The sequence below is a fragment of the Sparus aurata genome, chromosome 4 (assembly GCF_900880675.1).
Source record: "Sparus aurata chromosome 4, fSpaAur1.1, whole genome shotgun sequence".
NCBI classification, from domain to species: domain Eukaryota; kingdom Metazoa; phylum Chordata; class Actinopteri; order Spariformes; family Sparidae; genus Sparus; species Sparus aurata.
Window position 1 is genome coordinate 20,436,959 of NC_044190.1, and position 22,742 is coordinate 20,459,700.

General features: G+C 40.0%; 2 protein-coding genes across 4 annotated transcripts; one reads left to right on the top strand and one right to left on the bottom strand.

The window, feature by feature from the left end:
* Nucleotides 1–817: 817 nt before the first annotated feature.
* Nucleotides 818–14,490, top strand: nkpd1 (NTPase, KAP family P-loop domain containing 1). The gene is made up of 6 exons (XM_030415127.1): nt 818–1,365; nt 3,177–3,236; nt 4,436–4,552; nt 8,007–8,332; nt 9,509–10,948; nt 11,368–14,490. Exons 2-6 carry the CDS (start codon nt 3,218–3,220, stop codon nt 11,635–11,637), a joined length of 2,172 nt encoding a protein of 723 aa, XP_030270987.1. The 5' UTR covers nt 818–1,365; nt 3,177–3,217; the 3' UTR covers nt 11,638–14,490.
* On the bottom strand, nt 13,547–21,795 carry lims1 (LIM and senescent cell antigen-like domains 1). 3 transcript variants are annotated; one of them, XM_030415129.1, is made up of 11 exons: nt 21,575–21,795; nt 20,412–20,568; nt 20,185–20,251; nt 18,738–18,858; nt 18,375–18,524; nt 18,106–18,256; nt 16,381–16,473; nt 16,163–16,211; nt 15,970–16,045; nt 15,624–15,799; nt 13,547–14,951 (listed from the first exon to the last, which is right to left on the bottom strand). In XM_030415129.1, the coding sequence occupies exons 1-10, from the start codon at nt 21,601–21,603 to the stop codon at nt 15,661–15,663; spliced, it is 1,032 nt and encodes a 343-aa protein (XP_030270989.1). In that variant the 5' UTR covers nt 21,604–21,795; the 3' UTR covers nt 13,547–14,951; nt 15,624–15,660. The 3 variants fall into 3 exon arrangements, with proteins under 3 accessions (XP_030270989.1, XP_030270988.1, XP_030270990.1); XM_030415128.1 differs by having other exon boundaries at nt 13,547–15,799; XM_030415130.1 differs by lacking the exon at nt 15,624–15,799 and having other exon boundaries at nt 21,575–21,792.
* Nucleotides 21,796–22,742: the final 947 nt, after the last annotated feature.

Below are 22,742 nucleotides of genomic sequence, written 5' to 3' on the forward strand. Positions count from 1 at the left end.
GTCCCTGAGGATGAAAGTGAATTGCTGGATCTTGTGTCAATATTCAACCTGATCAGCTTTTTGTTGATTCATTGTTTTTTTTGTAAATATTCGATTATTCAGAATATTTGATGCAGAAACCGTGATGTTCGTAACAGGTTTGGAGAGAAGCAAAAAAAAAAGAGAAAGACAAACAAAAGTCATGGAATATTTAAAAAAAACAGCATTCACATTTTTCTTTCTTTCTTCCTTTTTCTTATTTTCAATAAGGGTCCCAAAATCTGTCACAAAAGAGGTTCCCTTCGTCAAACACAGCAGAACATCAGAGAAATTGTGCAGCTCTATGAGTGGAGAAAAATGTTCAGTCTTCAATCTCCCCGTACTGTGCACAGAGAGTTTTTTGTTGCATCTATGTTTACACTATTAATGTGCTTCTTTAGATGTATTTTTATATGGCAAATAAGATGACATCTGTCTACAAAAGACAAGTTTAGTACAAAAATCTTGCCACTGATCAAAATGAGCCGTAGCCTATATACTTCAGGTATGTTTTTTTTTTAAAAGGTTATCTTATAATGATATACTCACAAAGTTTATCTGTTTGTGAAGGACTTGTGTTGTGAGGTTTACTGCGACACCAGATGGTAAAAGTAGGCTAAATGCAAAAAGGAGTAAATATGCCAAGGGAAATTAGGCTCCTAGCTTGTTTTTCAAAGCTTGACTAACCAGTTATGTCATAACAAATCCTGCTCAAGGCAAGAAAGGCTTTGGTGCTGCTGCTCTGGCATCTTAACTGCTATGCATGTCAGTTCGGGCCATGCAGAGCGACCCAGCCGTTCTTAACCGGAGGGACTCCAAACTTGGAATTCGCTTCATGAATCATGCAGACCCTTGGCTCAGGCATGAAATCACTCATTTGTTACATTTTCCATGGACTGAAAAAAAGTTGGACAGTGAATGCCAGAAGCTATAGCGAGAATGGGGATTCTTCTACCTCGTAATGTTTTCAGGAACTACCCACTTCACTCCGATGCTGTGAATAGAGAGGAGATTGGGAGCAGGAGTACGGGGGTAACGGTTTGGAAAAAGGAGAATGAACGACTTGTACAGCTCCATCTCTCAGAAATAATTTCATCTTGAATGTGACTTCACTTCCTGTAAAAGTGTCCAGCCTACATAGCCTCTGGTTATCGGGTGCCTTTCTTTTTTTTTTTCCTCCTCTCTTATCAGTGCTATAAAGTTTTACGGTACTGAGGTCTAGGGGGTAAAAGGTTCACCACACCTTGGCTGCAGCTGCATGGTCCTGTCTGTTTCCTGGATCCGTTAAAATTCAAATTCAAAATGAGTGGAAATAAAGATCTGGACTGACATTAGGAGCACAACCAGGTAAGCTTCTTTCATGAGTAACACATTTCTATCCAAGAAAAACACATCCGTCATTATTTTTATGGCAGCTTATGGCATCATTACAGAAGTTTTACAGTTAGTATCCTTTTGCACACACTGATCAGAGGCCCTTCTGCCGAAGTTAAACATAAACTTTTGATTAAATAAAAGTCTGTGACTCTATATACCTCTGTTACTCTTTGTCTGTGAAGCTATTAAGCGTGTGCCGACAAGAACACAAAGAGCAAATATGTTGCCAGAAGGGAAAGAAGGGGCCAGGTAATGAAAGCTAATCCCTGACACAGCGAAAACTGTTGACATTCCAGTCCTCATGACAGAAGCCTGACCTCTGGAAGGGTGCGTGATCAAACATGAATGTCAGGATATCATCTTAAAACAACTCACTTTAACGCCTGTCAATCAACACTGAGAAAAAGGAAAACAATCACTTATATATTGTGAATTTAATTTTTTTTTTTTGCGATGTAAGCACTCTCAAGGACGTTGGCGCCACACTGGGAACTTTCCATTTAGCTGTCGAGGTGTGTAGTTAAAGAACAAACAGAGACATCCAGTTGAACCAGGTTTACTGAATCAGCGCTTTCAAATCAGTTGCAGCTCAGAAAAATAGGCCAACAGTGAGTAAGTATAAATAATGTTAAAATGTTAGCCAAGTTTGTAAACGTAGCCTCTTGGCTAATTCTGGCATATTTACAGTAATTTTCATTAACATGCACTTTCCCTGAGATATAAACTAGATAAAGAAAAAAATAATAAATTAATAAACATATAAATAAATACCTTAAATCGACAGCTGCCAATTTGATGACCAGGAATACATCAGTCTACCAAGGGGGTTTTCTTGCTGAGGGTGGTTCTTGGCTAACGTTAGCTGCATGGCTAAACAAGCAAGCAGCCACGGTCCGAGAGCAGCTAAGCTCTGTAAACCACCTCGGTACTGGATTCCCTTCAAACTGGCCCCAGTGGATCTCTGACTGTGTGTGTTCGGTCCCGACACCAGCCGTGTTCACTTGGAACACTGTACAGTTAGCCACTGTTAGCGGCTGCGTTAGTAACAACTCAAGCTATCTTATCGTCAGGGAACTCTGTAAATGACCAAGGGTTCAGGCAGAGCGTGCAGCCAGAGGACATTAGAGAGAAAACCGAAAAACACTGTGTCTATAAAATGTGAGCCATATCAGTGTAGAAACTGAATCACTGAACACTCAGACAGCCTTTCTGAAGGGAAATCTTAGCGCTGCTCCCTCCTGCTCAGATCGATTAATGGATCAATAGCCTGATATTATTGGATGAATTTTCGTGTGCACAAGCTCACATAAGCACATTTGACATTTTGTTTTACAGGAAGCGGACGTGACTGGATTTGACAGCCCATAAAAATACAAAGGAATATAATGCAAATGTTGGCATACATTGTTAAATAGGTGCAGAGCATGACGGTAGATGTGATGTTAAGTGGTCAAAGAGTCATTCTTTTAATTCAGCTCAACTTTATAACTGCTACTTAAGTGTTTCTACACTTTGTCGTAGCCTGTTTACTCTCACCGTACAGTGGGAGAAACAAACAGACGTTGCATGTCAGGAGTAATGACACCTGCGGCATTTGGGTGTCGTGATTCCTCCACCCTTGTCCCTCGCACTGGCATGAGGGAGAGACGTGAAGGAGGACGTAAAGAGAAACTTGTTGCTAGGCAGAAGGCACACGCACACACACACACACACACACACAAATACATGTACAAACCTCCAGTGCTTGCGCTAAGGTCCCTGCTGCTCCCTATTCTCTACAGGTCAGAGAGATCTTCTGTCAAAGCTCCAGGACACAGTCATCATGTCTCAGCCAACAAAAGGTAAGTTAAAGGTTAGCTGCAGATGGTAATGAAAGGTTCGAAGAGGCTCCATTTTCACTTTCAGTTTCACAGTGTGAATGAAGTCATTAGCACTCATCTGTGAACATCATCCTGAGCTGAGTGTGAATGCTTATATTGTCTAAGGCGGAGACGTGCACATAATGTCTCCATCCTCGGTTCCTCATCTTCAGCGCCGGTGTCATAATGGTTTGTTTCTTTTGAAAAACACCAACAATCACTATCATCTATTGCTGGTCTTTATCACAATGCAGACAATTCAGCGAGCAGCCATGGTTGCCAGCTCCAAGGCTGTTTTTTTTTAGTTCAGTTGGCTTTCATTAATCAATTAGCGTAAAACGCAGCATTCCCCTGAGCAACTTTAGAAGAAACATATATATATTTACATCCTTTTGTAAAGCTGAAATCTTTACTGTAGCTGTGAAGCTAAAAGTGCTAAGGTGACCGAATGGGGATGGGTGAAATTCGGGAAAGGGGAGATGGGGACAGGCGTGGTCACCTCTTCACGGTGGCAATGAACAGTAAAACACATGAGAGTCAACACACATGTGAAAATATCTAGTTTATCAAGGGAGCAGTCGTCCATTAACACAGCATTTTGCCGCTCTTGACTGTGGATCGCCAACGTCTCGTACCTTTATGTGAAGAGACAATTAGCTACTGTATTACTGTTCAACTGAGCAATGATGAGGGTATAATTAGAGTAGCTGTTTTTCTTTTACCCATTTTAATCCACGACTAAAAATCGTTGCAAAAATGACCCAACTTCAAGGTTTGAGGTTTTAGTACAATGCGACCATCAGTCTGTAAAGTAAATATAGTTGTGCACATTTGCATATTACGTGATAGTGGCTTCTCCACACGAGCTTAGGGGCTCCATTTAACTTCCAATTTTCTGAGTGAATGCTATGAATGTTCACTTTGTCAATGCATAAATGAACAACTGTCATGTACCTGCACTGTCATTTCAGTTCAGTTCAGCATTACTGAGCTATAAGAACATTGTCAGTTTAAATTAGTCCGGTTAGCGTGTTGACCGGAGATCCGGTTCGTTCAGTTTCAAGGAGAGAAATTCTTTGAATAGGTGTGTCATATAATCTTTCAACATAAGTTAACTCTAATGTGTTGGTCTATCAAGTTAAAATGAAAAATGTTCATTCGGAGCTTTATCCTTCTTTCAGATGATGTTTTTGCATATGCTCTGGCCAAGACCCTGACAAAGGTTTCATCACCTGCGACTGTAGGACTCTACTCTGCATGTCAGAATCGACTCAACATGATCCTCGAACACATGGAAGGTATGTAAACACTCTATCTGAACCCTTACATGTGGTCAGTTTGTCTGCTGGACGCTTTCCTTGAAGCCCTGTTCTGTGACCGTGTCTACAGTATGTGGGTAGGGACAGTAGGATGTTGTGAGGTCATTAAAAAAATGTGTATTTTGGCATCAAACATAAAAATTAAACTTGAAATGACTTGAATGTGTTGAGTGTTTCTGTGTTCATGTAAACGTTACTGAAAGGGGTCAACTGTGGTTGCGTTGACTGTAGAAACGGCACAATAAAAATGTTGTCGCAGCATAGTATCGTTAAAAATTGCCGACATACATTTTTAATGCTTGCATTGACTTAACTGCTGCTGTCAGAAAATCAGTGAGCTACTTCTGAATGATCTGTGTACCACCTCAGAGCTGACCCATGCTTCAATGGCTTCTTAACAACAGACTGACTGAAAGGTTTGTTGTATTTCTGCTCTGCAGGCCTGTAGGGATCTCCGCATTCTTAAATACACATCCCATATTCCTCCTAAACACTGTGCATGGCAAAAAGAGTTGCACAATAATGTGTGCCCTCATTACACACTCCCAGCACCATAATACTATAAAAGTAATTAGGGGTCACAGTTACTAAACATTGGTATGCGCAATCTTAATCACTACAAATACTTTCTCCTCTTAGATATATGCATAAAAGATTATACCAAAATAATATAGTATGAAGGCTTATATTTTTTTAGCTTACATTATGTCAAAAGTCACCAACAATGTTCAAACCCAGAGAAATCCACAAGTTTACTCAAGGTTACAGCGCGTTTCTCTATAGCAGCCTGTCACTAAAACTTCCAGCGGCGAGTCAGATAGTGAGGAAGACAGTCAGCGAATGAGACTTACACCAAACATTACACCGATCAGGCATAACATTATGACCACCTGCCTAATATTGGGAAGGTTCCCCTTGTGCAGCCAAAACAGCTCTGACCTGTCAGGACATGGACTTAGGACCTTTGAAGGTGTCCGGTGGAGTCTGGCACCAGGGCGTTTTATGGTGGATCTTCTGGGTCCTGTATGTAGGGGGGTAGGGCCTTCATGGATCAGGCCTGCTGCAGCACGTCTTACAAATGCTCGATAAGATTGGGATCTGGGGAATTTGGAAGCTTGGTCAACACCTTGGGTCCTTTATTGTGTTCCTCGAGCTGTTCCTGAGCAGTGTTTGAGGTTTGTCAGGGCACAGTGTCCTGCTGAGGGGCCACTGCTATCGGGTAGTGTTGTGGTGATGAGGCGGTGTACTTGGTCCACAACAGTGTTTGGATAGGTGGTTCCTGTCAAGTGGTATTCACGTGAATGCCAGCACCCAAGGTTTCCCAGCAGAACGTCCTATGTGATGAGATGATCAATGTCATTCACGTCATCTGTCAGTGGTTTTAATGTTGTCGCTGATTGGTGTATATACATAAATTACATCGTCCCTGAACATGTCTGCCTGAGAGATATCAGATCAGCAACTCCCATGATCCCACGCTGCTTACATCCTTTGTTTTGTTTCCGAGAGACCTCTAGCAGTGGAAGTTACATACTGTGCGTTTTAACATCGAGTTCTCAACCAAATCAGTGACACACATGTGGCTCAACCTATCCAGGTGTTCCACCACTAACGGAGCCAAGGATTATCTGACATAAATCATAGCCTACATACCACCCCAGGGAGACGCAATAAAATTAGCTTAGATCTATCAAGGTTTTAGAGCAACAGGTTCCTAATATCAAATACCAGAGAAAAAGAGCACTTAATGACCAGAGAGACTCAACACAAAATTGAGATTTGGATAGGTAAATCAGACATTACACTGTGGACATTCATGGCCTCAATGATGTTGTCAAGGTTTGGTTCTTTTTGTAGATTATATCCTCGCATGTCATGTCGCACATTCAAGTTCCCTCCCCTTTCAAAGATCTGACCCTTTATTTAATAGAGGGACCTTTACAGTTTTACAGTGTTTGGAGTCTTATTAGGACCTGATAGTTTGCAAATGATAAGGGCTCTGTGGTCTGGCATGGGGATACTAGATGTGTTATTCTAAATTCATTGTGCTTTTATATTCATATTTTGTGTTGTAATGAGCCATTTGATCTTTCAGTTTTGATAAAAAGAAATAGGTTAAATAAACAAAAGGCATCGTGATAACAGCTGGTTGCCTTTTAAAGACAGTTTGCCCTTTCAGAGGCTTTACATAATCCCCTCAGTGCTGATTTTAACACAACAAATGTAACATAAGCAAACAGCATTTATTTACAGGGGACGTCTGCAAAAAAAAAACAGATTAACAGGAGCTTTAATGGTAAGAAGCACATTTTAGAAAAACATAAACAAAGACACAACCCATCAAATCACATTTTAAGAGACATCAGGATTTATCAAGTAACTAAAGGTCTCCTTGCACATGAAATCTGTAAAAAAAAATGATTTTCATTTTATAGACAAGTGACATTGAACAGATTGAATAAAAACATGCTTTATTCAGTGGAGGTCTCCAATGGAAAGGACAAGTTTAAGGTTGTTTATTGTGGAGCCCAGAAGGTCTTGCAGTACAGGGCCGTCACAGTAATTATATATTTTTTTTTTTATTTCACTGGTTATTCTCCGGAAATCTTGCAAGGATTTTAAACTTTCAAACATTTTCAAAAGACATAAAGAAGTCCATTTTTTGAAATATATGCAAGGTCTGAAATAATCCTGTCTCTTCATCTTAAAAGATATAAGATATACATCACAATTTTGTTTGCAGTTCACCGAACAAATCTTTGAAAAATCTCATTCATGCAATTATCCCAAATGAATACTTATTGACAGGCCTGAAAAGAGTTACTTTTGTAACATAAATATTGCACATTAATTTCGTTTTACCGGTTTTTCTCATTACTGCAACAATCTGAAACTGTATACTTATCTTATTTTTTCAAATTGATGCAAAGTATTATTTGATAATTAATAAACATATCTTCCAATTGGCATCTGGTTTCAGTAATGATATGCATGTTTCAGAGATGGATGGCTTCATCACTGAGAATTAGTGATTAATGTCCACACAGTATTATATCTTAGAAATGCTGCATGACAGCTGAGAAACACTGCTATACACCAACTCTTTATTTGACTTTTTTATTGCGCATCTTGTCTCGATTTGAACAAATGAAAAGGCTCAATCATTTGCATATAGTTATGTTTTTCTGCCGAGAAGTCTGATTATTTTCCCTGGAATAGGTTTTGGGTGCAGTGCCATGATCAAAAACGTATTGCTTTAATATTCCACATAATATTCTGAAAACCTTCTATTCATTATCCTCCTTACATCCAAGCCAACCAATCAACATGTTGTTCCTGTCTTCATCTCTCTGCTTTGGTTGATACTGTTTGTTAGCCCCAGCCAGCTAAATGATGTATCTTAAATGTAATAATATGTCTTGTGTCTCCACAGCGAACATGAAGAAGGAGACTTTGATTGAGAAGAAATACAATGGAAGATCAAGTCCTCGCTCGGTTAACCCTTCATGCACAGGCTTTCTAGCTCTCATTTGCCGACTGCTCTTCTACAGGCCCATTTGGAATGAGGAGAACCAGCAGCAACAGAATGTCAGGTTCATCTTTGTGCATTTTAGTGCCTGGCATTTTGCAGGTAGTGACCTGCTGTGGGCCGGGATAGCTATACGGCTGTTTCAGGCCATGCAGATGAGCTTTGGGAAATTACAGATTGTGCTCTACCGGGTGGCTCAACATGATGAGGAACAGGAAGTAGTGAAGAAGGTGTGTGAATCATCTCAATTCTTTGCAGTTATTAAAGTCTACAGCTTGCCAGTGTCTGTGTGTGGCTGTACTCTGGTACAGGTGTGCTTTAAACTAAATGCTCACAATGACAATGATCACATGATGATGTGTAGCAGGTGCATCGCCTTAGTTTGAATCTGATATCACCGTGTTGGTGTTGTTCCTGCACCATCATTGCAACTGACCATTCATGTTTAAGTAATGTCATAGCTTAAAAAAAAAAAAAAACAGGGAAAATACGTACATAGAAGAAGATGAACTTAAATTCTGTTTTCAGCCTTCAGCTAAACTGAATTGCAAATTTCCTAATTTTGTTTTTAGCAATTCCCAATACCTTCCACAGTTACTGCTAAACTGCAAATTTCCAGTGATTAAAAAACATTTTGTTGCCCAATTTTTATTTATGACCAGTTTATTTATGACTCAGACAATAATTAATTTTGAACAGGCACATTTGTGGTGAACTTATCTGAATGACAGGACCGTTTTGGTGACTGGATTGGGCACAAACAATCTTTTGTTTAATTGTGTGAAAGGGGAATATTTTAACCCAAAGCATGCTTTCCTAAACCCTACAGACTGTTATGGTTGTTTTAACCTACCAAAGAAATACAGAAAACTGGCAAGAAACATACATTATTAAGTGAATGGTATATTATATTTTTCCAAACGGAATACAAACCCCAGTCTCCTGAGTAAGAGTCCTGTACTTAACCTACTCAACATGGCCGGCTTCAGAGATGGATTCCATCACTCTCTTGTAAGTTGAAATGACAGAACAACATTCATTATGATGTTCAAGGAACAACACCAGCACAGCGAGATCAGACACACCCTCTTAGTTTGCCATGTTCATTAATATGCTAACATTGCTATTTGGCATTAGCATGTACAGCATGTACACACTATTGAAGTGTCATGGGATTGTCACTTGTTTTGCAAGTATTTAGTAAAAACAAAACAAAAAAAAAGGTCATAAAAGATAATGAAAGTTTTGCATCCAGCCTCTGTCATTTGATGTTCAGATAAAAGTCACAGAATCACTTTAGTTATATCCATGATATGCTATGATATCCTATGAAAGCTAAAAACGTAGCTGTGACGTCTAATCTGCTTCACACTTGTTCTGTGTTTTGTCTTTTGAAAACATTTTAGATAGTGGAGGATGAAACCAACCATTGGAGGTCCAAAAAGGTTTGCTGCTGCCCTCTTTGGTTTCTCGTTCTGTCCATTCTTGTGATACCGATTATCTTCCTGGTGTTCTTGTTTGCTTTTGGCCTTCCCAACCCTGAGATCGAAGCAAGCCAGGTGGTGAATGGAACAACAGGCCAGGTGGGTGTGTTTGAGGGCCTGATCATCGCTGCGTTAGGAGTACCGGCAGCAAGCGCACTGAGGTTTGTCTTTCTGATGGGTAAGAACCTCATCTTCAGCCAGGATCTGAACATCAGGAGGGGGATGGACAATGAGCGGGTCAGTAGTCAACTAGGCTTCATGAACGAAGTGAGGAAGGAAATGTGGTTTATTTCATGCTTCATCCAGTTTATGGAGGTGTTTGAGAGGAGACGGATCCGAGTGGTACTGAAGGTCACCAATCTGGACCGCTGCTCCCCGAAGAAAATTGTCACAGTTCTTGACGCTATTAACATTCTGCTCTCAGATGAAGAAAGCCCATTTATTTCCATTCTGGCTGTCAACCCAGATGTTCTTGTGCAGAAAGTTAACTTTGCAGATGGCTGCTTCAGCAAAGAGGACAGAGCGTATGCACTGTTAAACAGTATTGTGACTCTGGCCTTCACAGTCCCGCCTCTGTGCGACGATTCGAAGCGCAGTTTATTTTATCGCCTCACTAGCAAAAGCGCAAGGGAAGAAACACAGGAAACTGGAGGCCTCAAAAAGAGATCTTCCTCAAATGAGTCTTCAGTGAAGATCAAAATGGGGGCAAAAGAGTCACATGTTTTGCTCAATAAAACTACAGCAGCACTGGATGTAAATGAGGAGGAGGTAGAGGAGTTAGTCAACCACAGTCTGAACATCATTGAAGGGAATCTCAACAAGTACATGTTAGATGACGCCATGTCGATGAGAAGAGTGATCAACGCCATCCGAGTGACAGTGATAATCATGAAGGCCTTGGATCTTCCTCAACCAGAACACATTGCAGCATGGGTGGTCTTGGCCAATCAGTGGCCCTGCCGCCTCAGCTGGATCATACAGTGCGTAGAAGACGCTCAGCAAAGAGCAGACATCTCAGATCAAGGGAATGTGGTCAACACTGATGATTCAAAGACTTTATGGAAAGTCTTCAGTGAGTCCACGGCTGAGCTGTATGTGATGAGTGCACAGATCGAGGACCTCCTTGAGCAGGATGGAGATCCTGAGATGTTTGAAATATTTCTCAAAGTAGATTTCAAATTCACCGTGAAGGACTTGAAGACATTTGAAGTGGTGACGGTGAACCTGGATCATTCAGTTAGGAAGGAGCTGGCTCAGATCAGAGGGACATCAAGACTGAAAGATTCTGGCTGGATGAGGAACCTTGCTCCTCTGCCAATCACAACTATCATCAATATGACTACAGAGGATGTTTGTGAAGAGGTACGACATTTATTTTAACTTGATATTTAAGATTTCAAGATAAATGCTACAGAAAATACTTCTTTAAGAGACCATGTGTTCTCGTGGCATGAGTAGATTTCTGCACAGCAGGACCTAGCAGATGCAATTAGCGTTGTGCAGCCTGTCGCCTCCTCTAAAAGCTCACTGTAGCTGCTCCATGTTCCATTATTCCCTGCAATATTTAAAACTAACCCGCTATCAATAAATACAGAGAAGGAACAATGTTTCGTGGAGGTATTTCCGATGAGCAATCTCTGTAAGTGCTACACTTACAAATACATTGCATTTCCTGTGAATCCCTTGTGCGTAGTTAGGCAATTCTAATCAAGCACAGGATTGATTTGGAGTTTAATATTATTCCTGTGTGTTTATGATGCTGAACATCTTCTTTTTCCTAGCTGAAGAGTATGAAGTACCCCAGTAAGTATGCTGATATCGTCAGAAGCTATGGCCTCAGTGGTTCTGCACTGGTCTTTGGTGATGAAGATGACCTTAAAGAACTCCTAAAAATGACTTTCGGCGAATGGGCAACTTTCAGACTGCACTTCCTGGGCTTACCATCACACCTCCGACCACAACACAAGAACATGTCACCGTCACGATCTCATTCTCGGAACCAGCTGCATCATGCCCATCACTCTTCTAATCACAGAATGATAAACAGCTGAATGTGGGGAATCCATTCATTTCCAGTGGGTCTGAAATACTTGAAATTATGATCTGCATGCGAAGCATTTAAGTAACAATACATGAAAGACCAGAAAATGTGTCAGTGTGTTAATAATAGATTACTAAAGGAATAGTTCAACATTTTGGTAAATTTTGTGGAGCCATTTGTTTTCTGACAATTTTTTGTTTGTTTCTTTTTTAAATGTAATGGTATTTCATAGTGTTTTTTGATATTCACATTGACGTGTGCTGTATCTTCTTGGTCTTGTTATTATTACACTTTTTAAATTTATATTGTTTGTGATTTGAATGTAAACATGGACCCCAAGATGAATGTATCTCTCTGTGGGAAGCTAGTGGGGTTCCATTCCATTCTGTTGTCAAATTCTCCTCTGACCTATGTCTCGTGATTATGATGACGCCAGCCCACATTTTAAAATACAAAACCCGAGTGCTTTTCTTCCCAGTCTGGAAATGCCAGCATCTCACTTATCACTGCTAAAGTATTGTTTAAATGTCTAAATGTGTTCGCCTTTGCCCCCTCCGCCATGCCAACATACGGCCTCGTCACAACAAACCCTTTGAGGCATTTCAGCTGATCACTCCTTCCGTTATCACCATGGGGGGTGATGAGTCATTGAACCCTGATGCCAAATTGAAATGCATTCTGTCTGGTTTGACATATTTGGTAGTAGTTGCCTGAATGGTATTGGTTTATCGCCCTCCCCTCAAGAACCCAATTTTCCCAGCAAGCCTTCAGTTTTTCTTTTGATGCCATCATGGTCTAGTCATGTATATTTGTGAATACACAAACTAAAATTAAGTATAGCTGCATAGGTGATGGAAACACAAGGTCAAGTACTTTCATGGAAAGAAAAATCTGATGTTTTGCCAAATGCACTTCTCAGCTTTTTTTTTTTTTAAGTTATTTTCAAGACATTATGATTCATTGTAAAAGTAATGAACTGAAAGTAATGAAAGTCAAATAAAATAACTAAGTGAATTTAGCTACAGGAGATTATGCTGAACTACTGTTGTCGTAAATGCAGTTGCTGAGAAACGATGTCCAATAATTTTCAAGTACATTTTTGTTAACTTGAGGGAGCAAGGTTTTTTTTTCATGGATAACATTTTCCTATCATAATAATAATGTTGTTAAAAAATAATTTTTCACAGCAGGAACAGAGTTTCACAGCTTTAGTTTCAGGGCCTTGGTATTATGCGTGCTTGCCCACTGACAGTGGAATACACCTGTGTTTTCATGTCCGTCTTTTCTTTTTATGAGACATTTGTTTTTTGTGTGCATGTGTGTGTCAATGTGTTATAGAAGTATACTGGCAAATAAAAAAGCTGTGAAACATTACCTCAACACAACATACGGACCTATTGTTTTTCTTGTTTTTTTTTAAAAGAATTTTCAATACAGAAAATAAGAAGCTCCAGGTGTTATATTTGCGTTTTTTCACTCTGATTTACCACTCTGTTAAACATGTGATATGTACGTGAAAATGTTTTATCTTAATTGAGGGTTTAATCGTTATTTAGGCTAAAAGGGGTGCGCTGTAGTAGGAAGATCCCATGTGCAAAAACTGTAACTTGATTTGGATTGAAACTTGAACTTTTTTCTATTTCATTTGTACTGTGACTTTAACTGTAAGTTTATTTTTGAATCAGTGAATTATTTTTTTAACAAGGTGTGTGATGTGCCTATGCTAGATATCATGAGTGAATGCTACTAGTTTCAAAAAGCTAAACTTTGCTCAACAAGTCGAAGTCAGAGAACATAAACTGAACACTTGTGTTGTTGTGGAGATCCTCTGATGCACACTCGCATTGCACGGTTGCATGCATTTCAGAGCCTGAACAAAAAGGAACATTTAGTATTTCATCTACAGAAATTCACCATGACATGTTTCACAATACTTTATTGATCATGAAGCAGAAAATCAAATACAGTGTGTATGCTGCAGTAAACTGTAATTCTCCATTTCTCGCAAATCAATCTAATGTAAACTCTGGTAAATAAAATGCATGATTGAAAAGTATTCCTCAATAAAAATGCACATTCAAGCAGTTATTTTTTGTCGTGTGGCATTTCTCACAGCCTAAGCAATGTGCTGACTCAGAGATTTGAATATCAATGAGTTCTCATGTTAAATAATCAGATGGTTAATTTCGTCTGAACCATTTCCCTCAGAGAGTTGCAAATCTGGCATATCAGACTGACAAACCCAAGGCATTTACAATACAAGCAGTACCTTCACGCCAATATAAACACTGAAAGCATACAGTACATACTAACAGTCTTTATGACTAAAGCTTACTTTAAAGACTTAGATTTATTTTTTTTACCAACTCACTGTTGCTTTAAAGTCATGGATTAATGGATAGCAAACATATCCAAGGGTGGAATTCTCAAAACTTAGTCTGTACATAAGCCTTACTCCCAAGTACTGTCACCTGTTTGCAAGAAGCGACATCATTACAATATCTTAAAGAACACACTGGTTGTACTCATACTGAGGTATAAAAGCTGAAAATGTCAGAAGTCTAGTAGAATTCTGCATTCATAGATATTTTGTCTAATTGAGATTGATTTACCAACTGTATCATAACTATATGCAAGTTGCATTTAAACCATTATTTGCATTTTAAGACACATAGTTTATATATTCAAGGCACGCGTGTAAATCAAAAGTAATGCCAAACGACAATCTTTTCAAATTCAATAGTTAGACACAGCAGTTGGCAATACAGTCATGGTAAGTCATAATAACTGGGACACCACATGTTTTGTCTTGGGAAGAATAACAAATTTGGACATTTTAGGAATGTTAAAAAAAAAAAAAAAAGAAGAAGAAGAAAAACACATTTGCGTAGAAAAAAAACAAACTGCAAGAACATAAAACTTTCTCCTAATAGGCACATTTATGACAATGCGAGAGAGAGAGAGAGAGAGAGAGAGAGAGAGAGAGAGAGAGAGAGAGAGAGAGAGAGAGAGAGAGAGAGAGAGAGATATATATATATATACACATACACACACACATATACATACACATACATACATACATATATATATTCAAATTCCAGATTTAAATGACTAATATTGATGTACTAGTATAATGCAGCAGTTTTCCTGGATATTTTACCATCACAGACAGGCGAGGTATACTTCCAGGTTGTTTGGCTGGAGATAACTCACTTGCGTCCCAAGGACTCAGCCAGTTTCTTGAGCCTTTTCTTCAGCTCCAGAGGAAACTTCTCATAACACTTTTTACAAACTGGCTTCATGTCAAACTCAACAAACTTGTTCCTGCAAATAAGGAGAGACAGACCATGTCAATACCAAATATGTAATATATGAATTACTTGTCTCCATTCAACATTTACTTTTCATATCTCTTTACTACATGAATAGTTTTAACAAATGTTTGTTATATTAAGCAATTCTGTATTTGTTTGTTTTTCCTGCTGTCAAATTGATCAAGTGTTTTGTCTTTGTTTTATTTGTTTGCTTCGGTCTCATTTGGATGAGTTTTGTTAAAAATGTTGAGCTTTCAGGTTACATAAATCTGCTTCTTCAGTTTTTCTGTTTCATCACTTTAGACAGAATATCTTTGTGTTTTAGCCTGTTGATTGAATAACACAAGAACCGGCCTTGGACTCTGGAATGATTTGTCTGATTTTTACTATTTTCTAACATCTAATAGACCAAACAACTAATTGAGTAATCACAAGATTAATTGATAATTATAACCATTAGTCGCAGCCTAGTCAACTAAGCAATCATCAGCTAAGCCAAACTCAATATGCTTATGCATGTATATTCAAGTGGTTTTGCGCAAACGCCATATACACAAATCAACTGCAGGAGGTTCCTTTCAAATAAAGTGAATGAGAAAATGAGAATGAGAGCATGCCGTACTATAAAATTTGCGGAGGAAACAAGGAACACCACGGAAAAGGAGGAAGACATATCACCAACCAATGGATGGAGTGGTGACTTCTTAAGAATAATAACCCTATGGACAGACAGCAGGTTTTTTCTTGCGGTCTTTGGTATCACGCTCACGTCGGGCCAGGCGGCGTTTCAGCTCCTCAGGCATGCGCTCATAGCAGTGCTTGCACACTGGTTTTAGGTCAATTTCAACAAACTTATCTCTGAGTTACCACAGATGCAGCAAGTGCAGCATGTAAGAGGAGAAATTGGAGAAAAAGAGGGAAAGTTGTGGCAGGAGAGTGAAACACAAAGACTTGAGTCAAAACTAGAGTTTTGTGTCAAGTGTTACAGAAAACAGGAATAAGCAATCTACATGAGCACTATCACTTACTTGAGAGTGAGTTTTGTGTTGCAGGTGGAGCACGAGAAACAACTGACACACCAGGCCTTGTTGAGAGCGGACACCACTGAGAGGGTCACAGAAGAAAAACAAGAAAAAATGAGAACATTTAACCGTTTTATCACTTTATGTAGATTACCAAAAACACGGAACTGAATATGAGCTTTATTATACAGACACTCACCATCGCCTTCAATCACACGGTTGCAGTGATAGCACACATCGCCAAAGAGCTTGATAACACACAAACAAGGAGATAGGGTGTTGAGACAGCAAACGCAAATGTTAATTGGTGAAGCACTCAAGGGTTCGTAATGCTATTTAAATTTTTTGACACTTCACCAACATTATGTCTGTCATGCCCTCCAAAGCCATTGTTTTCCATGGCTCTTCTTTTCTCACCTGGTTATAATGAGTCTCACAGTAAGCCAACCCCTTCCTCTCATAATGCCGATGACCGAGGAAAGGCTTCTCACACTTGGCACACACAAAATGCTGTAAACAAAAAACAAATGTTGATGAGGGAAACGGGAGGGAATGGATGAGAAGAGCAGGTGCCAACACACATGGGCATGGACATGGAGACCTTTACTTTCAAAAAAAACATTTTTGAAAAGGAATAGGCTTGACCTACGGAGAAATATTATGACAGCAATTCTTTAGTGTTGTTTTCTTTTTAATTACAGTTATCGCAACTGTGCTGTGGGAACCACTATAGTGTTCCCACAGTGTTCTACTTTTCCTGTGCCTGCCAGATATGAGGTTCCTGAAGGTAAGATACAACATTAATTTCAGCTAATGACTGTCTTTAGTATTAATTTGACTGCTTTACACGGTTGGTAGTCTTAAGCTTTTCAAACACTGTAAAATTCAGCAGCAAGCAGACTGATGAACACAACCAGATCTGCTCAGCTCTGCCTCAGGAGAAATATTCTTTTTAAAAGTGCTCACATCGCTCCTACTGACTCAAAATAGCTCATTAACAGTGTTTTGGTTCTCAAGCGTTTTTGGGGGGGGGGGGGGGGGTTTTTTTTTTTTTTTTTACATACATTTTATCTCCTGTGCATAAAAAAAGGGGAACTACTCGTGAATTTCATTAGAGATTTGTTTTCTGCTTCTGTCTGAAGGAAGCATTACGTATATGATCAACTGTAAAAGGTGGTCATTGTGAAGATTGTCCACTATAAACCTGTCAGAAGTCTTCTTTTAAGGGCTACTCCCTGTAGTCCAACTTGCAATGTGCAGAAGATTCTTTACAGAAAAGCCTTAGGGTTAGTATTAATTATGCCATTCATTTTTTTTTTTTTTTTGGATTGATAGCCAATCTTGTGTACCGCTCCCTGGGATTTGGACTATTTTCAGACTGCAAGCCCAAGTCTATTTTTTGGCATATCCAGATTGACTTTAGGGAGACTGGACAGCAAAAAACCATTGACCTCATTTGGAGGTTGTTTGAAATGCCATTCATTTCTACAAATGTGTCTCAGTCTGGACACTATAAATAAAGATTTAAATCAATCATTCTCCCCGTTAATTTTGTGTTACTCACAACATGCCACAATAATGATCTTGACCCCTGAGAAAGAAAAGAGCAGCAAGGCTGAGAAGAGTCCATGCTGCTTCTAGCAGATCAGTATAAAAGACATATAGAGGACAAAAGACATATAGAGAACAAAAGTCTGTGTGCAGTCACACTGTAATAAACTGTCTGCTCCACAACTTGATAGTGTGATTGTTTCGACTGTGAGACACTCTCGTCTTGCAGATGTGATTTGAAAAACAAATCTGGTTTTCCTGCTGTCTGAACAAAGCAAAGCCTTGGACATGTCAGCTTGGCAAAGATGATTCCCAAATCATTTACACTTGGGTTTTCTTCACTCTCTGAAAACTGGAAAAATTCAAAAGCCTATCCATACTTCTTTCCAAACAAATACCAAATCATACACAAGGTAAACATGGTAATTATTTATTAAGTAAACTCCTAAAGGCCTTGCTTTGTTTAGAAGAAGGCAGCCAGTCAAAATGGCCTCAAAACAACAAAATGCAACATGTTGTACATTACTTTCTACGTACAGGTATGTCGGTGTATTTACTGCACTGATAAATAGTCTTATTCTTGTCACAAACCTCCACATGCCACTGCTTGCCCATGGCATTAACGACACGCCCCTCGATGGGTCTCCTGCAGGCACCACAGATTGGTACACCCATTTTGTCATGGCAGGGCAAACAGTAGAGCTCTCCCTTCAGTTCCCTGGCTTCAGCTGTCAACTCCTTCCTGGGAACAGAGAAAGAGATGCATATCAGAGAGAGGAACCTGACTTGACATATATTTTTTAAAGCTAAAAAGGTGCAGTTTTCTGTACTAAACATCAGGGCAGAGAGGTTAAACTGACCCGCAATTGTTGCAGTTGAAGTGGTCAGGGTGATAGGGGTCATTCTTAAAGATCAGCGGCTGCTCTTCAATGATGGCATGGCACTTCTGGCAGATATACTTTCCAAGGCCGCGAGCTTTCTCACGGTTGTGGCAAGGGCGACACAGATGCCTGAGGTAAATGGAGAAAGGAGGATAAAATTTAGGGGTGTCAAGAAAGAGTCAGAGTCCACAATTAATATTTTGACATACTCTGCGACAGCTGCTTGAAAATTACGTTATTTGTTTGAATGCAAGCGAGTCACCTGCTTGACACGTGTGTAACCACCTGCTGCTTAGGCTGTCATAGTGTTATATTAAGACTGTAATAAGATGGGATACTTACCTGCCAGCGTTCTTGACAAACCCCACGTCCGCAAGCACAGCCTGGCAAATGTCACAGCAGAAGCAGTCGGGGTGCCAGCTATTGTTCATGGCCTTAATGACACGGCCAATGATAAACTCCCCTGAGGGAAACCAGAAGTGAGGGATCAGCCTCAGGCAAGTCGAAGTTTTACTTTTCTAATATTTGTTAGGATTAGATGGGTTTTTTTTTGGTTACAGTGCAGTAGCTCCAAATGAGCACTCCATTATATAGTTACAGTGTAACAACTCTGCACTTTAGTGTTTTCCATAGTGTTCTCAAAGTGACAATTTGATGTTGAATGGTTTTTAATTGTCCATTTAATTCAATTAGAGCATGTCTATCTCTCACTGGATACAGTGGAGCAGTATTCAAATTAAGCTTATGTAGCACTCAAATGCATCTTGGGTGATCTAAGCACAATTAGGAAGATCTAAATAAAAGTATGAATAGACTTAAAAGGTCAGTGGGGACACATCTGATCTCTCAAACAACGTATGGAGGTCAGGGCCACGTATGTAATATAGTTCAATGGTTCCCAAACGGTGGTGATTATGAGAGGAGGTGTTGTGAAGGCTGAATGCTTTGGTATACAGTCCTTGCAAACCATGGAGATGTTTGAGAAGGGTCTGTCAATAAATGAGTTGACAATGATCCAGAAATGTCTTGACTGGGGGACCAACAGAAAAGGTTTAGGAATGACTGGTGAAGCATCCACACATACTGAATAATTTGAACACATTGTAATGAGCTTGAGGAAGCAGTGACACTCATTCTATGTGTCAAATACACATCACTCCTGGAATTCAAGCCCATGTCGTTTACAGATGCATATTATGATGATTCGACCCTCACATAAAATTATCATTTTACAGACATTAGTGGCATTGTTGTTATTTGTTTCTAAAATGTAGCCACACTTCGGACTGTTTCCCCTTTCCCCCATGACTCCTTCTTGTTACAACTTTCCTGTGACAACAAGCAGGATCGGTGGATCAAACAATTTGGAACTAGCTTTTAATTCCCATCGACTTCAACTGAATTTGCATTGCCAAACAAATAGGCAAGGGTTTTCATGTTCATCTCCACACGAGGTCCAACCAAGCCAAAACAGTCCCCTTCTATTGCCAGATGGCTAAGAGCAAATGCAATGTTTTTTTCAGCACAAATCAAATGGGAGCAGGAACGCCTGATCACAAATAATCATTTGCATGTCTGAGAGGCTTTCTGGCACAAGGTCTAAAATGCAGTCCATCTGAAGTCGACCTAAATATAATCTAGTGTGAATATATCTGAAAACAAGATGCTTTCTTAATTTGGATCACCATTAACATTTACAAAACGATCACTAGTCTTTCTGGGGTGCACACAATCCCACAAATACTACATCTGGATGGCCTTTAAATTAAAGAGGCTTATAAACACTTACCACACTGGTGACAGCAAGGGGCAAAGAGCATCTGGAAGTCATGCTCACAGTATTTTCTTCCTTCGAACTGTGAAGAAAGGAAGATTATTTTTCACTCACTCAAGAGAGTCATTCAAAGCATTATCTAGATAAAAGAGCACCAGACAAATCATCACCACACATGCAGTTTACAAAGAATGGCTCATCATTGTGTTTAATTGTGGGATTAATCATAGAGAGTGCACTACCTCATAGAAGAGCCCCTCTGGAAACTGCTGGAAACACTGGGCACACACAAAGCACTGCTCATGGTACAGCTCTCCATTGCTATTGACGATCTTCTCAGTTGCAGCAAAGCCACTCTTGCATCGCTCACAGGCCGCAGCGGCGAGGGCATTAGCAATGCTGTTACAAAAAATACACATTAGTGCATTACTTCCCCTGGGGTCCTGTGAAATGCAAGGCTGACAAATGACTGGGATGCAAGGCTGCAGCAGTGTTTATCATTTGTCACATAACTCCCACATGAACTGCAGCGCTTGTTTCGGCAGCTGTCGCCATGGAGAATGGAAATAATATGTGAATCAGCTGGGGAACTCACTAACACTCATACTCCCTGCACAGTCATCACCTAATTTGGTCAAGGAATAGAGGTAGTGAAACCTAGCTGAGAGATGGGAGCAGCATTCTCTCGTCACACACACACACACACACACACACACACACACACACACATCTACCAATACACTGACTTATAACCAGACTCAGATATTATTTTATCATTATATAGTCCAATACTATGCCACAACCCAGAAGTTACTATTAATCCAGGAAAGATCGAGACCAGTGCTGTACAAGACTTATTAATATGAAGCATAATGTTAAAATGAAATAAACTTAAATAAAAGTTGCATACCCAACCAAAGTTAACTTCATGGTAGTTTAATCTCATAATTCCCAAGTAAGTGCTTGTTGCTGCCTTTAAGTAACTTCAAATGAATCCTAATCATATCTGAGTGCTGGTTCAGTGTATGGGGAGGCGAGTGGTAACAATTCTCATAATGTTGTGAATTTTCAATAGAGTTTGGCGACGAGTTAATTGGACTAACCGCTATTCAGCTAACTAGCATGCTAACCCTACAGCTAGTTGACCTAGCTCCAATTTCGGGGAAAGCAGGCGCGCCATTACTTCAACAACTGTGAACTAGCCTTCAAACTGTTGCCATCGACAGACATTATGCACTGATATTGACATTTTTTGCATATCACAAAAAATGTGGCATATATTCTAGCGTGGAGGCTTGCTAACTTTAGCCCTGTGGCTAGCGATGTTGGCCATTGAATATGACGATAGCTTTAGCTTGTTGGCTAACGTTAGGTAGCTACTACCCGAGCTAATGTAAACTCTTACCTGCCCGTCATTCCAGCCACCCCCAGCATCACCCCCTTGGCACGACAGGTTTAGAAAGCGAAGCTACTTAGTTGACATAAATTGGTGTGCTTAATTGCTGTCAAGGTTTTTCTCAGGGGAAAGCGAACTCGTCGTCCTCCGCCGTGTCGTCCCCTCCCAGGGAACTCTGCTGGCAGCGCCTTCAGGCCACCCACTTGGGGAGGGTCCATTAAAGTTTAGATTCATCAACTCTCTCAGTCCGGCACAGCACACACTGTCAAATCAGGCCGGACTTTAAACAGCTTTGTTATACTTAATGACAGAAATAGAAGTTAGTACTGCTTAAGAACTAAAACAAATTAAATCTCTCTCACACAAAAGTGAGTACACCCTTCACATGTATATCTTTTCATGGGACAACACTGAGGAATTGACACTTTGCTACAATGTAAAGTAGTCAGTGTACAGCTATTATACTAGTGTACATTTACTGTCGCCTCAAAATAACTTAACATACAGCCATTGATGTTTGAACCACTGGCAACTAAAGTGAGTACAAGTGAAAACGTCCAAATTGGGCCCAATTAGCCATTTTCCCTTCCCAGTGTCATGTAACTTATTAGTGTTACAAGGTCTCAGGTGTAAACAGGGAGCAGGTGTGTTCAATTTGGTGTTATGCTCTCACACTCTCTCATACTGGTCACTGGAAGTTCAACACCTTGTGGCAAAGAACTCTCTGAGGATCTGAAAAAAAAGAATTGTTGCTCCACATAAAGATGACCTCGGCTATATGAAGATTGCCAACACCCTGAAACTGAGCTGCAGCACGGTGGTGAAGACCATACAGCGGTTTAACAGGACAGGTTCCACTCAGAACAGGCCTCACCATGGTCGACCACAGAAGTTGAGTGCACATGCTCAGCGTCATATCCAGAGGTTGTCTTTGGAAAATAGACGCATGAGTGCTGCCAGCAGTGCTGCAGAATGTTGAATGGATGGGGAGGGGGTCAGCCTGTCAGTGCTTAGACCATACGCTGCACACTGCATCAAGTTGTTCTGCATGGCTGTCGTTCCAGAAGGAAGCCTCTTCTAAAGATGATGCACAAGAAAGCACTTTTCACTCACTGTTCCTAAATTAATCCATTATCCAGAATACTGACAGATTAAAAACATGCTTTTTATTATGAGA

Coding starts and splice junctions, on each gene's coding strand:
- nkpd1 (XM_030415127.1), top strand. Junction 8,333..9,508: donor AACAGGAAGTAGTGAAGAAG/GTGTGTGAATCA, acceptor AAAACATTTTAG/ATAGTGGAGGATGAAACCAA. Junction 10,949..11,367: donor CAGAGGATGTTTGTGAAGAG/GTACGACATTTA, acceptor TCTTTTTCCTAG/CTGAAGAGTATGAAGTACCC.
- lims1 (XM_030415129.1), bottom strand. CDS start 21,603: ATGCTGGGGGTGGCTGGAATGACGGGCAG. Junction 18,859..20,184: donor CCCTTGCTGTCACCAGTGTG/GTAAGTGTTTAT, acceptor GGTTTCCCTCAG/GGGAGTTTATCATTGGCCGT. Junction 16,046..16,162: donor CCGTGTGATTGAAGGCGATG/GTGAGTGTCTGT, acceptor TGACCCTCTCAG/TGGTGTCCGCTCTCAACAAG.